We start from the raw sequence: 14437 nt of genomic DNA, 5'->3' as shown, positions 1-14437 counted from the left end.
ACATCGATGATTATTTTATAATCTTGAGTCAATAACATTTATAGCTAATAACTACTCGATACTAAGCACAACAATAATTTATTAAATATTTTTTAAATTTATTGCCATTTTAGCAACATAATTTATAGCAGAGAATTTATTTTTTTTAAGCGGTATAATATATAGTGTTTATTTTTATACATTAGTTCTGTATCTGATAACTAAATAAATTTATTTTCATTTAACTTCGTGGATTTTTCATAGAAAATATCGACATTCTGTTGCTGATCTTTAATGTTAAGTCGACGGCACTTTTGGAAAATTTAAACAACCAAGTTAAATTAAACATTTGAAATTTCTCTATCTAAAAAATATTAAAAAAAAAATATATAGCAAAAAAATTATAAAAATCAAAAACTTAAATAAACCGAAAATACCAAAAAAAAAATGTATATAAATTTATAAGCTTTTAAAAACGTTAAAAACTGAAAGATATATAGCATGCCTAGTGTTGGTACTGTTTGAACAGCCCTCGCAAATTACATCTACAAACGTGATTCATAGAAGCTTTATTTGCGTATTGTCTTGAATTTTGAGCGTATGTGGAAAGTAAGCACAATTTGGAAAATTACATTTAAATAATTGAAATAACAAATGTTTTGGCTGTAGACAATTTTGACATTGTTTTACCGGAATAACGAGGTGGGTGTCTAAATTTGATGATGAGACCGAAGGTCCAATGAATTATGTATGCAGAAAGAAGTAGAAAAAAAATGAATAATACAAAACAAAACTAACGGACAGAAGGTGAATGGTATTCATTCACAAAAGCACTCATATGCGCACTCATACTCACGACTCATGATTCACAATTCACAATGCACGATTCACGACTCACACTGACAAATGTGAGTGTGGCACATGTTTTGACAGGGAATAGAGAGACGTGGAGAGATGGGGAATGTTAGTGTCAGGTGGCTTTAAACATATGTACGTTTAATATAGCACCAAAGTACACACACACACACACACACTCGCACACACAATATGCCTTGGCATTTGGCAGTGCCAGCTGTGGGTAATTTGTAAACGTCAAGAGGCAAACATCGTGTCCTGCCTTCAGTCCTCAGCCTCCTCTTTCCTCTCTGCTCTCCCCCTGCCACCCCCTCATCATCATCATTACATCCCTCTCCTGCTCATGTGTACAGAGATCAGAATAAATTCGCACGTGCCTGGAATTTACAAGTACTCGTAGCTGTTGCACTATAAAATGCTGGCAGCTTCTTTCATTTTAAATACAATTTATTGTGCATGCCAGCCAAAAACAGAAACTAAACGAGGCTCAAACACTGAGCCCACTTCGTACTACCACTACCACTACCAATATAATCCAACATTTGCCTTGTGGCTTTTAATATTTCAACTGAATTCATTTGTTTGTAGTCTACGTTTATTAATAATAAGCAACTGGTAATAGAAAATAGAAACATGTGTCATGCTAAGTGCCTCAAGCTTTGATCCAACTGTCAAACTATTTCTCCAATATACTTGCTATCTCTTTTACTCACTCTCTATCTCTCTCCCTATCTCTCTCTGTCTTCACTTCTGGGCCACGCTGTCAGTTGACTTACGTTCTGTACGTGTTCAATTTCAATATTACGACGCATTCGCCTATTTCTCATTTCCCAGTTCTAAAAATTCATAAATTTACTGCTCAACATCATGTGCGACGTCAAGATGCTTTGCAAATTGACAGATGGAAGATGTATTGGCAGCTATCCAAGGCTCTATCGAGAGCTTGTTACGCCGAGCAAAGTGCTTTGAGTATTACAAAGTCGTAAAACCAAATTTAGCCATCGATTGACGAGGTTTAAATACCCTAACTAACCTATAAATGATATGAGTTTAAGAAAATCAAAACTAATATTAAAGAAAAATCTAAGATACATAATTTAATAAGGTATCCCGAAAACTCGTTTTATTCTCATTTTTAATTTTTACTATACACATTAATTTACATGTTATTTGAAAAAAATTAAACAGAAATTTCAATTTTTAAATTTCCACTTCAATAGAAACCCTGATTTTTAATTATAAAAAAATTTTTATTATAAGAATTAAAATAATAGTGTTTTCACTTTTCATAATAATGTTCGTAGCAAAACATCAAGAAAGAAATATATATAAACAAAATATAAAAATTGTTTAATCTCCATAAGCTGAAAGAAATGCATAACAATCCGAATATTTGTAAGCACTGAAACTATTCATATAATATATATTATATTCATATTCTTTACATAACCTCTTTTCATGTATAAATTTGATATGTGTAAGTATAATGCATATTTTATTAAAGTAAATTGCGGTCAAGTTGTGGCTAATCAACGGTAAGAGTGATAAAAAGTTATATATTTTATATAATATACTATATAATTACGATAACAACTTTAAATTTCCCTACTTAGCAGCAAATGTCGACTCAGTCAGTCTTTTCATTCAGTTCTTCAAGATCAGTTGCAACAATGATGTTGAAAATAATTTGCATTCTTTTTATAATAAATATGTTTATAAATCTTTCTGATTCTATTCACATTTCCGAGTTGAATGAGACGAATGCGTTTCTTTCAATTAGCCAGCAGTTAACCGAATTGAGGTAAGTTTTTTAGGTTTGGAATCTACCTTAAATTTAAACTAAATTTATTTTCAGAGCGGAGTTAGATCTACAAGGAAAATTGATCAATGATTCATTGAAGAAAACAGATCTACAATATTTGAAATTTTACACACGTAATTGTGCTGAATTAATGGCCAGTTCTAAATCGAGTGGAATCTACGAGATACTTATTCCCAGCTACAGTAATAACCCCTTTAAGATAACTTGCGATGCGGACACTCTAGGAGGAGGTTGGACAATTATTTTGCGTCGTTTGGATGGAAGTGAGAACTTTTATAGAAGCTGGAACGTTTACAAGAAGGGATTCGGTCATCTTGATGGTGAGTTCTTCTTAGGACTGGAGAAAATTTATGCATTGACTTCAGAGATCAGCATGGAGTTGTTGGTAATGCTGGAGGACTTTGAAGGCGATGTGCGCTATTAAACTTATGAGAGATTTGGAATCTCAGACGAGAACGAACAATATGCATTGAATACGTTGGGAAAAGCCAATGGAACAGCTGGTGATTCACTATCATATCATCATACTATGAAATTTACCACATTTGATCGGGATAACGATCAATACTCGAAAAACTGTGCGGAACAATTCACAGGAGCTTGGTGGTACAAGGATTGTAATCTCAGGTATTTTGACATAATAATTGTTTCTAAAACTCCGATTTTAAGCTGGAATTCTTACAGCAATTTGGCTGGTAAATATAGGGATAATAATCATGGAAAGGGCGTCAACTGGAAGCATTTCCGAGGTCACGAGTACGCTCTCAAAACAGCCGTTATGATGATACGACCATTAAAGTAAATTTAAGCAATTCATAACTTTATAAATAAGGCGAATATTTAAGACTCTGTAATCCTTATTCAAATACTATACACTTTTAATAAAATTAATCAAATTCTATCTTAAAGATAAGCAGTAAGTATTTTAATAGGTTCGTTAATAATATGCATTTTCCATAAACAGTTTCAATAAATGTTCTAGCAATGTCGACAATTTTGCCAAATTGCTGGTATCATAATAAATGAAATCCATTTTAAATATGTATATATAGATGGTGAATGAAGTATATTTTAAATATGTATGCACATATCTTAAATCTCATCACGTCGTTGGATATTAAGTAACTGCAGAATTCAAAGCACTTGTGACTAAAACAGAGTCTAAACATAATCGCAGCAATGGCGTTGACATTTAGTTAATAGCAATTTCAGGCATATAAACAATGCATTACAACAGTACCAGGCACAACACACACACACACACACACACACACACCTAGATACACACATTAAATCAACATATGCAGCAGACATCATCTAAATGCATTTTCCCCAAGGCAAGCACTGAGATTGGAGAGGGAGAAAGAGATGGAGAAGGTAGAGAAATGTTGCCTCGTTGTCCATTGTTTGCCCAAGGTGCATTTTGTTGAAGTGTTAGGGGTGTTTCAGGGCTGTTGGGGGTGTTGGGGGTGTTAGGATGAGGTCCTGCAGCTGACGCACTTGGCACGTTCGTTTCTTTGTGTGTGAATTGTTGGTGGCTTGAATGTTGTTTGGCAACAAATACTCACACAAGTACGAGTACGAGTATAACCGTGTACACGGGCCGAGTGCCCACTTGAAGATAACTTTGTCACCTCCCCAAACATTTCTGGCCCGCAAGCAGCCTCTCTCCCTCTCTCTCTCTCTCTCTCTCTATCTACCTCTCTCTGTCTCTCGAGCTGCCTCTTAACAATGCTGATGACCTCTTGAACTGCGTAATCGCGCCTTTGTAGAACGCCTCAAGTTGCGCTTGAAATTTGCATTTTTAATGAAATGACAACAACCAAACAAACTCAAACAAATTTCAATGACTCTATAAACTCCATCAATTTATGCATTCAATGTTGAATCTTTAAACGTTAATTACTTTTTCTTGTACAATAATTAATTTGATATTTTATGTGGCTCGACGACAAATGAGTTCATAAAATTGGCTCAAAACAGAAGCCACAAATGGAACTCAACTCAAGCATTTTTATGTGTTGTCATTCGCCAAAGTGATTAAAACTTAGACGCAGTGCAGCAAAAATTAATAAAGTTAAGTGTCAGAGGACATAAAAATGCCAATCGATGGCCAAAACACATGGCCAAGAGGGTGTGGCTAGCCAGCCAACTCACTGACTGACCAACTGACTGACTGCCCAACGGAGTGAGTGACTGACTGACTTATTTATCACGTTTGACAATATTGAATTTATTAATTAAAGAAATGGCACCGCAACGAACCGCATCGGATTGAATTATGTACACAGTTTAATTTCATTTTTATCTAATAGCTGACTTTATTTATGACATTTATCTTGGGGTCGCTACATTTATCGATTTGTAAAAAGGGAGGAGGCAACGGGTAGAAAGTAAAGTCATCAAACTGCTGAAATTGCAGCATTAATTAATTGAGATTTTTATGCAGTACATATTAGGATAGCTTCACAATAAATCTTAATAATAACTTTCCCGAAAAGTATATTCCGAAAAAAAGACCCGATATGCACCTTGAAATTTAGAAATTTGCCTTAAGATTTACATAATATTGAAAAGTATAATCAAAAGTATAATGAAAAGTATAAAAATTGATATTTCTTTAAATAAAACAGTTTTTGGGTAACTTTTACTGTAATTAAGAAAATTATTTCCGATGAAAAGAAAATTTTCTAACAATCAGGTCGATTTTAAAACAAAGGTAAAAGGAGGGTAATATTTTTTTCTAAGTGTAGAAAAAGTTTCCCAATCTAACTTGCCAATCAACTAATTCAATGTAAGAATTTAAAATCCACTGACTCTTACTATGCACTATTATTAACAATTATCAAAAAAAAAAAATTAGTTTCATATAAAAGTATTTATGTTAAAAATATAATTTCACTTAACATTTAATAAAAAAAAAATAGAAACAATTTTCTTTTAATTTTGTTATAAGAGACAATTAAAAATATTTATTTCACTTAAATGTTTACATTGTTAAATACACAACTAAATTGATCATAAATAACAGTTCAAATAAATTTTTATAAAGAAATTTTTAATCTATTTCCAGTTTACCCTATGAAAACAGAATATATCTAAGATATAATTTTTTTAAGCTTGATTTTTTTAACCAGAAAAATTCTATATAAAAATTTCCATCCATCCACTCCACTCACACACGTTTTGACTATGATTTTTAGCCAGTCTCAAAGAACTCACTCCCTTCAACATAATTCATGGTTACAAGTCGAAGAAACCTGAGAGTTCACGCCCAAGTAATAAGTGAAAGTCAAGTTGAAGTGCTCGGGTTTCATTTGGGGCCCAAAGTTATCAGTTTGTCTGTCAGTCTGTCTGTCTGTCTGTCTGTTGAGGTGATGACTGACAACTTAATTGTGTTTTGCTGGACAAACAAGTTTCTATTTTCGGGGTCGCCGTTAACGAGGCAGGTTAAAGTCACGCGGCCAAGTTTCAACGGGCCCAATCTGAAAGCCAATGACAACACCATTAATAATTCAATTTGGCGCAGGAACTTGGCTTGGAGTGTTAACTTGGCTCGTCGCTGGCTGTTGTCTCAATATTTGGCAATTACTTTCAGTTTTCGCTTAGTTGGCCATCATTTTTGGGCCATCATCAGTTGGCGGAGCAGGTGCTCAACACACTTAGTGGTAAGCGATATACTTAATCTATTTAACCTGCATGTCAACCTCGGGGTCAAAGGTCTGATGGCGGTACTTGGTACAATCTAAATTACCAGGGCTTGTGCGCCGCAGGATGTGTCGCATATCCGGCACCCTGTATCGCATAAGGCAGATTGAAGTATCGTTTTAATAAGCATTTCGCATGTCTTGAACTTGTTCACATTTTTTTTTTTTTTGGTTAATGGCCCACAAGTTGGCCATTGTAAAGTTGCCGACAGTGCCGACATTATGCTAACTGCTTCCCATTTTGGCCCATCAGATGTTAACCCCTGAACCTTTTTATCCAGGAAATGACCGTTCCTCAAGCTTCCATGCTGTTTAAGTGCCTCCTATATGATGGGTTTATACATGTAAGTGTGTGTGTGTGTGTGTGTATACATGTGTGTGTGTTCCTTTTATGTTTTTTGAGTAGGTGCTTAGCTTCTAAAGTGCAATATGTTTACCCTCATGCTGATGTCTCACAGTATTCATGAACTGCAAATGACTACATAAATGAATCCATAGTGAGTTATCAATTTTTGTGGGGTCAAAACTGTTTGAATCAACATTAGATTATGAACATCAAGTGGCCTGTGAAAAGGCACAAAATATTATATTTTGAGTGCCCAATTAAGACTCCTCTTCCGATAAATTCACGAACCAATCCACAAAACAGCACACACTCTTTGGTAAAGATTTAGACTTTATTTTGCTGTAAAGTCCTAAGACAACATTGCCACAGTATAGGTTTATTTATTTATTTTTAAGTGTGACCCTACATTTATATTATAAAATAGTCCTTGACAATATAAAAATTGTTAATATTTTTGCTTACTTTATACAAAATTTGTCAATTCTAAGCCAGGTATCATTATAATTGTTGGCTTCAGACTCTCTGAAGTTCTTAACCATATATAACTAACAGAATGTCAGCACTTCTATAATATTTAATGGGTTTTATAAGGTGTTCATCAAGTCTTCATCTGGGAAAACCCTACAACTTTCATGCGGAATTTACTGTAGAAATGTACGCCTCAATATAAAGATGAATTAACTACAAAGTTGACTAGGAATAATCATACTTTTTTTACTATTCTATCCCTTCAAATTATTCAATTTCTGCGCTGGATTTCTCTTTTATTTATCATTTATTTTCTTTAGAGAATTATCATATAGAATATTGTTTAAAAACATGAAGTAGTCTCTGAAGAAAATCAGCAAAGTATCATGTTTAGTTTACGTAAGTTGCTTAGTTCTAAGTCCAACCAAATTCAAGCCAATAAAAAAGCAAACCAACAACTTATCAGACTTGAGCACATTCTCCCAATTTCGATTTTTTTAAGCATTTTTGGATTATTTTCGCAAATATTATGGGCTTCTCCACAGTTCCAATGGTGCTCCTGAATTTTCCTCACAACAGAGAGGTTGTTATTTTTCTTTTTTTGGTGTTGTTTATGCGTTGCTAAGTGGCCAGCAATTTCGAGAATTTCGAGTTGTTGTAGTTCTTATTGGATGTTGTTGTTGTTGTTGTTGTTGTTGTGGCATTCACGTGTCAATCAAATGCTAAAAGCATCGACTTAACGGCATCACGTTGCATTGTATGGGGCTAAGTGGCCATTTATTTATGGGAATCAAGGCAAAAGAAAAGCCAGGAAATGCGTTTCGAATGTGGCAAGTGTGTGTGGGTGTGTGAGTGTGTGTGGCATACAACTCAATTTTGTGGCAAATCAGAGCGGGCAGAGAGGGGGTTAATGCGTTGGGCAATTTGTAAATGTAACTTGCAGATAGAAATCCGCTGAGAATGCGATCATTTCCGACAGTCGACAGACATTTCACATAATCAAAATTAAAATAAGAAACTCATCGCTCAGCCGCAGACACAAGGCACATTTGTAGAGCAAAAGACTGGGAAGGGAGGCGGTAAGAGGCCAGAGAGTAGATACATTCTAGCAGATATGACACAAGGAACAAACGAGCCAAACAAATTACACTTTTTTCCCTACTTTATTGCTGGCAATTTATTCGCTGGCTAAATTGAAATACTCGTACACACAATTTACCTGGAGACAACCAGAGAGAATGAGAGAGAGAGAGAGAACAGCATTTGGCCACTAACTTTGTCAGGCAACAACAAAAACAGACCAAGACCAAGACCAAGAGAGGGAAGCAGAAGAACCAGAAGAAGAAGGACAGAAGAACAGACTCTAGGACACTTAGCTTTACTTATTTCCGCTGCCAGCTGACAGTGACATCATCTGATTTTGGCCCCATGACAAAAGTCATTTTGGGTCAAAATTTCATAAGCTATGCAGCCACAGGACACAAAGCGACACTGAACTGAGCTCAGGTCCTTGACGCTTATTTGTGGCAAGTCTTCATGGCCAAAACACAATCAGACCTCGATCATCTAGTTAATTAAACCAAAAGCAAATAATACAATATGCAAAAACTCCTCTAAATACGAGTATATATATAAAATGTCTGCTATGAATCTTTCAGAATATCAAGTAGACCGAGATTTGAGCAAAGATTAAAAGCAAATTTAACAATTTAATATCGAAATCTCTCTGCGATTGATATACGAAATACCTTAAACAAATTTTAATATATTATTTATATATATTAAGTATATTTCAGGGAATAATAATGGAGCCAAAACTCTTAACCCAATATTTCTATTTTCATTAAATTCGATCATATTTTGGTTTCGATGCTAAGAGTCACCCCTTTGAAATTGTAAAAATTAAATATTTTAAGTCTCAAGTTTCACATTTAATCAACATCATATATCTTAATTAGTAAAAAACAACACTTTAAACTTGATTTTAAGACCTTTCATTTTCTTGTACAAATTCATGTCAAATTGAACAAAAATGTTGACTTGTAAAGTTGCTATCAGACGTCTGACCAACTTTAAACTGACATAACTTTGACAAATCTAAACCGATTTTCAAGTGGAATGTCATTTTGTTCATGGTTGGGCCTCTAAATTCATTCTGCATTCAAATTTTATTAATTTTGAGAAAAAAAATAATTTTCCTCTCAATCTCGATTTTGATGCTAAGGGTCCCCCCTTTGGAATTTTGAAAATTGAAAATTTTAAATCTCAAGTTTTCACTTTTAATCAACTCCTTATATCATAATTAGTATAAAACAACACTTAAAACTTGATTCTGAGACCTTTCATTTTCTTGTAAAAAATCATGTCAAATCCGACAAAAATTTGGACTTGTAAAGTTGCTAAGTCAAAGGTTTGACCAATTTCAAACATTCATAACTTTGTCAAAACTGAACCGATTTTCAAGCGGAATGTCAGTTTGATCATGGTTTGTCCTCTTTATTCATTCTGCATTTAAATTATATTAATTTCGTAAGAAAAATTATTTTTTGTTAGAATTCGTTTTCGATGCCAAGGGTACCTTTGAAATTTTGAAAATAACAAATTTTAATTTTCTAATTTTCACTTTTAATCAACTTTATAAAACATAACTATAATATTGATTCCAAAACTTTTTATTTTCATGTCAGAATTCATGTCAAATTTAACAAAAATCAAAATGTTATAACTTTATCGAAACTGAGTCGAGTTTTGAACGGAATGTCATTTTGAATATTTTCTTCCTTCTACATCTGTGTTTGAAATTTTGAAAATAGAACAAATCAAATGTCAAGCTTTAATTCCTTTAAATCCTTACATACGAGTAGTTACTAGTATAAAACAAAAAATAAAAAATTAAAATGCTTATTAGGATCAGCTTATTAAACAAACTTTTATGGTCTTTTTTAAGCATTTTCTTGATTACAGGGTATAGCAATATGGAGCTCCTGTTAGGGGAAACGTCAAGGTGGTTATTGTAGCTCCTGATTTTAATTTAGATTAAGTGCGCTATGGAAATCAGCAATTCGCATTTCGCGTAACTCTGCTGAGTTTTATCTGGAGCTCAAATCGCTCGCACAAAACTAAACACTCCATAAACACAAAGTACACACTACACACACTCACACACACACACACATACACTTACTTACCTGAAATGGGGTTTGCTGATACGAATGGGGGGAGGGGAGAAGTTACGGTAAAGCTGTAAATAGCGCGCTTTCATGTAGATAATTAATCACTGGGCACTGCTAACAATTTTCTGCGAGTTATTTTCCAACACTTTTCTATCCGTTGAAAGTTTCGCTTTGGCTTTTGGTTTTGAATTTGTGTCTAAGCTTGAGTTTGGGGTTTTCCACTTGTTTTGCGGCCAATCTAAATGCAGTTTTATGCAAATTTATTTCGGATCTTATCGTATCATTTTCAGGTTGCCTTTGTGTAGTTGTGAATTTATTGCTTGAGTTGTCGTGGCAGGCGCGGAAATGAAATCAATTATACGCCCAGTTGGCCATTCGCATGCACGAAAGGAAATCGAAATTATTCGAATTAAATGGATATGCAAACATTTTCTAACGCGACTGTGGATTGTACTTAAGTACAGGGTATCTTATAAGGTAGAGACAAATAATATAACTCGAATTCTGCTTATTTCTTTGGATATGCAAATTGTTGAATGTATTTTATAACCAAAATCATAAGATGACTCTTTTCAAAATTAATATGAATATATATAAATATGACAGCTATATATTCCAATTATTTCACTTCATCGGAAGATAAATTCAGATTAAATAATTAATTGGATAAATATAAAATATTATTCATATATTGTGCATATAATTCAAAAAAATTTATATATATACGTAGAATATAAGCAATTTTTATAACAGCAATTCATTTTGATAAAAAAAAAAATGTTTCTCATAAAATTGAGTCTCAATATATTACTCACACTTTGCCAATTTTTTCCGAGATTAAAAGCAATTAAAATGAATTAAATAGCACAGATTTTAATATATAATCTTCATAGTTTGCATGAATAGATATACAAATGTCAGCTATAAATTTGTATTATTTCTTAAAAACTGGAAGATAAATTCAGATTTCAAAATATATATATATTTGCTCTTCGCATACATTTGAATAAGCAATCGATTTCGAACTACTAAAAGATGAAAATGGGCAACGAAAACAATTTGAACATTGCGCACACATGCATAACTAAGATGAAATCGAATGGACTCGTCTTATGTTAGAGGGAAAGGTGTATCGGAGTGTGGTGTGGACTTGAGTCTAGTGCTGCTTTTGCATAAGGATGTGGCAGTTGCAAATGGCAAAATATTTAAATGTAACTCAATTTGGGACGCAATATTGCGTTGCTAGAAACCGCTGCAATAAGAATTTGCGATAGAAAAGCAAACAGAGAATCAGAAACAGAATCCGAAGCAGAATCAGAAATGGGGTCAAAGGAGCAAACGAGAATAGAGAGGAAAGAATGTGTCCTTCTGCCATAATAACAAGATATTTTTATTTGATTTATTTACAAGTGCAATTTGTGCACATTTCTTTTACAATTCCTAAATATATAGTATTGGCAATCCCCAATGCTTTATGAGCTGTGATACATACACAGACATTCATATTACTTTCGTATATACTCGTAAGTTGGGCGTGGCATTTGGGGGCAGGTTGTGGATCCTCTAGGGAAATGCAATGTTTTATTGACAACATGCAATTCAATTTACAGACTCTGCAATCCATTTTCGATGCGAATCTGCTGGCAAAAGTTGAAATCAAATGCCAAACGAAAGAAATGCAAATCAAATTCACAGAAAATACTTATGATAATGCATTGTAAATTGCAATGATGTAACTGATGTGACATGGTACTTCAACTGACCATGGAGGTGAACATGTACATTCTACAGACCAAATTAACCATGGAAATAAAAAGTGCACTAGACTGTTCACTGATTTTTTAACAATTCATTTTTTCCCGGATTCCGCATAAATTTGTTAAAGCCTTTTCGTCAATTAACAAGTTTTAGACAGTCAACTGTAATTCCAATCAATCTGCAAAACTTGACTAATATCTATCTCAATGATATATGCCTTATCTTTTGGCTAATAAAAATGCTAAATACTTCGTATTGGGTCCGGTGGAAATGGTTTGAATAAACGCAAGAGAAATATTAATGCGGACACCTTATCAAAAATGGCAGCAATCAGCACGCTCAGTTAGCACCTCATTACAGGTCCGGGAGAAAGAAAAAAAAGGGAGAGTAGCCTCCTCACACACACAGACACACACACAAACACACATACGTTAATCGTGGTAAAGTGTGAATCAGCTAAAAAAAAAAATAAAGGAGCAACAACCACAATTCGTTCTTGGTGGTGAAGAGAGAAGAGAGGAAAGTCAGACAGCCGTCAAAGCCAAGTGGCGTGTCAATTGGCCATTAACATGAGAAAGGGCTCCACCCGATAAATACAAACACCCCGTGGAAATAACTCTTCGGCTCTTCAACTAGACCTTACTCTGATTGATGCTGAAAGTGATGGGTGGATACCTGACTTCCCTTTCTTCCCCTTCACACCTATCAACCTTCCTTTCTTCCTTCCATCTTTACGTCTTTCTTGGCCTGGCTTTCAGTGGTCAGCTTCGTGGTTGGCAACCCTTGCTAAATAAATTTCTAGGCATTGCTTCGTGGTCAGTTTGAGAAATCTTTTAATTGGAAGGCTTGCTTGACGGCCCGTCAGATGCCGTTCGCACCTGAGCGTGGCGAGATGAGAAATTTTAATTAAAAAATTAAATGCGGCAACACTTGGAAAATGTTGTAAGAAAATTGCTCATTAAAAGTTTTCACCTGGTGAGAAACACTCAAAAGCACAAATCTCGACACTAATTTTCTCTTTTTTTCATGTAATTATGTGGGGCAAAAAAAGACTAAACTGCTATAGAGTGTGATCGACTAAGAATTACTCTATCAATACCAATTGTATAACTTTTGTATCAATTATAAGAATCTTTTGAAATTTTCAAGATATGCAGCCTGATAGATATTATACATCTGAAACAAATTGTAAAGATCTTTCTTTAAAATTATCATTTAAAAAATATTTTTATTAATCTGATCTAAAATAATGCTAATGAAATAATATTATACAAGTAGACACTGTATAAAATAAAATAGTATCAGAAAAATATTGTTCTCAACGCATTTTCGATCAAAAAATTTTGGTTCTGCGTGAAAAATATATTTTTTTGGCCCTTCGTCTAAAAAAAATCGTCAAGAACGAAATTTAATGTTGAGTAGACTATATTTTACTTGAAAAGCTATCGATGTTATTCTTAATAGTATTATCTATATAACTTTTTAAATTATAAGTAAATTTTCAAGAATCTTTAAGTACCTTTTTATTAAGAAAAACTCTGCTATAAAACAAATTTATGTAGATTAAAAATATATAGTATATCTTACATTAATTATTTATTTTGTAACAGTTCCTATGCCATTTACCGAATTTGAAGGTTTACAGGGTATACCAATTTTGCGGTAGTGCTTCTTGCAATTGTTTTCCTGCGTTTTGCACACAATTTTCTTTACACACTTGTTGTGGCTGTCGACAAGGAAAGTTGTTGGTATGACAGCTGAGCTTTTAAGTTGGCAAGTTGGCTCTGCCTTTGGAATCTGAGAGAAGTTTAAAACTTACCAGTATACATAACAAACTATAGATTTGGAATGAACATCAAAGTAAAATTATTATAGATTTGGCAAAAGAAAAACAGATTGAAATCAATATGGCTGACTATACAAATATATTCAGATGCCGTCGAATGGTTGTTGTGCTGGAGACAACAATTCCAGTCTTTATCATGAATCGATGCCATAATCAACTGGAGAAATCAAAACGATTGCATTGATGTACATAACATACAAACATACATACTATACATATTAATAAATCTTTAGAGAGCAATTGACGTTTATTTGTGGAACGGGAAAGGGGCTTACAAATGGGCTTAATCCGATGCGTTATGTGTCATGTCATGTTCAGCACAGTCCGGTCCATTCGTATAGGGTCCCAAGAGTGTGTGTGTGTGTGTGTGTGTGTGTGAGGGGGCATTCACGAATACGAAACGAAAGTCAGAAATGTGCAAGCTAAATCAAAAGTGTCTGTTCGGTGTCAGTTTAATTGCAAACGTAAATTGGATGCTGTCAT

At 33.9% G+C, this 14437-nt stretch overlaps 1 protein-coding gene across 1 annotated transcript; it reads left to right on the top strand.

The window, feature by feature from the left end:
- The first annotated feature begins 2846 nt into the window (after nt 1-2846).
- On the top strand, nt 2847-3478 carry LOC117782342 (tenascin-R-like). Its single transcript, XM_034619440.1, has 2 exons — nt 2847-3283; nt 3341-3478. Exons 1-2 carry the CDS (start codon nt 3186-3188, stop codon nt 3456-3458), a joined length of 216 nt encoding a protein of 71 aa, XP_034475331.1. The 5' UTR covers nt 2847-3185; the 3' UTR covers nt 3459-3478.
- The last annotated feature ends 10959 nt before the right edge of the window (nt 3479-14437 follow it).

Source organism: Drosophila innubila (genome assembly GCF_004354385.1).
Source record: "Drosophila innubila isolate TH190305 chromosome 2L unlocalized genomic scaffold, UK_Dinn_1.0 4_B_2L, whole genome shotgun sequence".
NCBI classification, from domain to species: domain Eukaryota; kingdom Metazoa; phylum Arthropoda; class Insecta; order Diptera; family Drosophilidae; genus Drosophila; species Drosophila innubila.
Note: the sequence above shows the minus strand (reverse complement) of the source record. Positions and strands in the feature narration are given on the sequence as shown.